The sequence below is a fragment of the Engraulis encrasicolus genome, chromosome 13 (genome assembly GCF_034702125.1).
Source record: "Engraulis encrasicolus isolate BLACKSEA-1 chromosome 13, IST_EnEncr_1.0, whole genome shotgun sequence".
In the NCBI taxonomy this organism is placed as follows: domain Eukaryota; kingdom Metazoa; phylum Chordata; class Actinopteri; order Clupeiformes; family Engraulidae; genus Engraulis; species Engraulis encrasicolus.
The window spans coordinates 50,755,697-50,758,196 of NC_085869.1; the positions used below are offsets into that span (position 1 = coordinate 50,755,697).

Here is a 2,500-nt window from a genome sequence, read left to right on the forward strand (position 1 = left end):
CGAGGGCCAAAAACAAAATATGTGTAGCATTTATCATACCTTACATCTGATGAAACTGTGTTGTGTTTCATATACTAAGAACGGATAACAATTCAAATGTGATGTATTTGCTTCAAATATGTGCAGTACAAGTGTGGCCAGATGATGAACTGCTGTCAATTCTATGAAGACTTGAGATAGAAATATCCCAACTGCCAGCTCAAATGGGTCCGGTGTAAGAAAGATGGAGGGTCAAAAAAAGGTTTCAAGGGCCAAGTTTAGCCCACAGGGCCCCAAATTGACCAGCTGTACAGTAAAAAGATGGGCCCCAGTCTTTGGGACCAAGGCCATCTACCATGCCAAATATTCGGTTACTGTACAGCGAGTTAGGTGAGTAAGGTGACGTGGTCTTTGGGACTAAATACTAGGACTAGTATCTGCTAACTGCACACTAAGCTATCCTAAGTTATCACTGGCCAGCATACCTTTGCGGCGTAGTGTGATACTGTAAAGGAGGGCCCCTGGTCCTTGGGCGGGGGGTTGCCGTTGCCGTCTTTGGTTGTCAGGGAGATGGCCTCGGCGGTGCTGGGGCCGCTGCTGTCCAGCTGGGCTTGCAGACGCTTATAGAGGCTGTGCTCCGACCAGCGCACCGTCGAGCTCTCATCATCCACAACACTCAACACACCCTGTGGCTTCTGTGGTTGGAGAGAGAGAGAGAGGAAGGAAGTGGGGGGGGAGAGGAAGAGAGAGAGAGAGAGAGAGAGAGAGAGAGAGAGAGAGAGAGAGAGAGAGAGAGAGAGAGAGAGAGTGAGAAAAAACATCTCAGGAACAACTGGGCTTGTAGACACCATAACACTCAGCACACCCTCCGAGAGGGAGATTTAGAGATAGATATCAAATGAAGTATTTAGCTACTCTTTTCCGGCCAGCACTGTTAATGCTGTGCTCTGACCAGCACTTGACACCGGCACACTCAGACCTGAGTCACTATGGTGAATAGGGGTGTGTTCAAAATATCGGTATAGGGATATATCGTCACGGGCCTCTTCACGATACGCGTATCGTATTGGAGGTGTCAGTATCGATACTTCATTTAATAGCATAAATTGAATTTTGAATGCTACACAGCAACTGCCAGACCTACAGTTTTGTGAAGGCAGTCTTTTACATTCACTACAGTGTAGCTGTTACTCTAGAGAATAAAGTAACATTTGGTCCTTCATGTCTATTTTCGAAAAAAATGAATAAAAACAAAAAATGTAGGTCTAAAATATCGCGATACACATGTATCGCAATATATCACGATACACATGTATCGCAATATATCACGATGTATCGTATCGTGACCCCTGTATCGGGATGTCTATCGTATCGGGAGGTGGTTGGCGATACCCACCCCTAATACTGAACAGCCTCATATATTGTATGGTGCGGTGCATCTATGCAATATATGCCACAGTAGTTTATTTCCAGAATTGTCCATTCACAAATATAGTCTATCTCATATTGGTAACACTTTATTTTAGGGACACATCTATTAGCACTAATACATAAAATATTAATGCATGTGTAAGTAACTTGTAAGGCATGTACTAAGCAAAATAAGACAGTTGTTAAGCATGTATTCACAAATGTCTTGTTCATGCACAATAAGGGATTTATTACCAATATAACCTTAGTAAGGACCTAGTAGACCTAGATTTCTATTTATGTGTAAGCACTAAGGGCCAGAATACAATGTGTATAAGCTCCTGGTACACTGTGTGAACAAACCCTGAACAGTGTGAAAACAGATGTGGAATAAGGGTCCCTATTCTAAAGTGATGCATTGCTCAGCCCAGATGGCTTAGGGCCCCCGCACTACCTAGGGCCCCCACTCTACGTCCCCCCCCCGGGAAGCAAAGTGTAAGAACATTTCAGAGTCTCCATTAGTCTCAGTAGGTATGAAGATCTCACTTTTTCTACTCATTATGTCAATGAGTAATTGGAAGCATTATATAGCAAGGATTGGGCGTAAAGTTATCAATGACGGTGGGTGGTGAGATGTCATTTTTTCATACACCAATTAGTTTTAATTGTAAAAATCCTACAATAAATGCAGAATATAACGATGAGTAATAGTTTGGAAGCGAAACTAAGCTATTCCTTTCTGATAAATAAGTTAATGTTTGAGAAAACTTAGCTACAAGAAGTGCAGTGCATGATGGGTAGGCTACGCCCTTAGTCAGAAATGCAATGCATGGCCAATGCAGCAATGATAATATTTCTGTTGTTACGTACATGGCAAATTGTTTGGATAGCAACTAAATTTCACAAGTGAGGGGAGGAGCTAAGGACGTAGGCTCAGAGCTGGGTAGGTTGTCTGTTGGCCTAGATTGCGTACCCATCATGCACTGCACTTCTTGAAGCTAATGTTCTCAAACATTCACTTAATTATCACAAAAGAGTAGTTTAGTTTTGCTTCAAAACTATTATTCTAATGTTCTGCATTTATTTAGTTTTTTTTTACAATTAAAACTCA

At 42.2% G+C, this 2,500-nt stretch overlaps 1 protein-coding gene across 1 annotated transcript in view; it reads right to left on the reverse strand.

Moving 5' to 3' along the window:
- myo16 (myosin XVI) overlaps positions 1–2,500 on the reverse strand; it is a 359,077-nt gene that overhangs the window by 119,171 nt on the left and 237,406 nt on the right. The window contains exon 24 of the mRNA XM_063214214.1: positions 465–674. Coding sequence (XP_063070284.1) covers positions 465–674 — 210 coding nt within the window. The remainder of the gene's footprint in view (positions 1–464; positions 675–2,500) is intronic.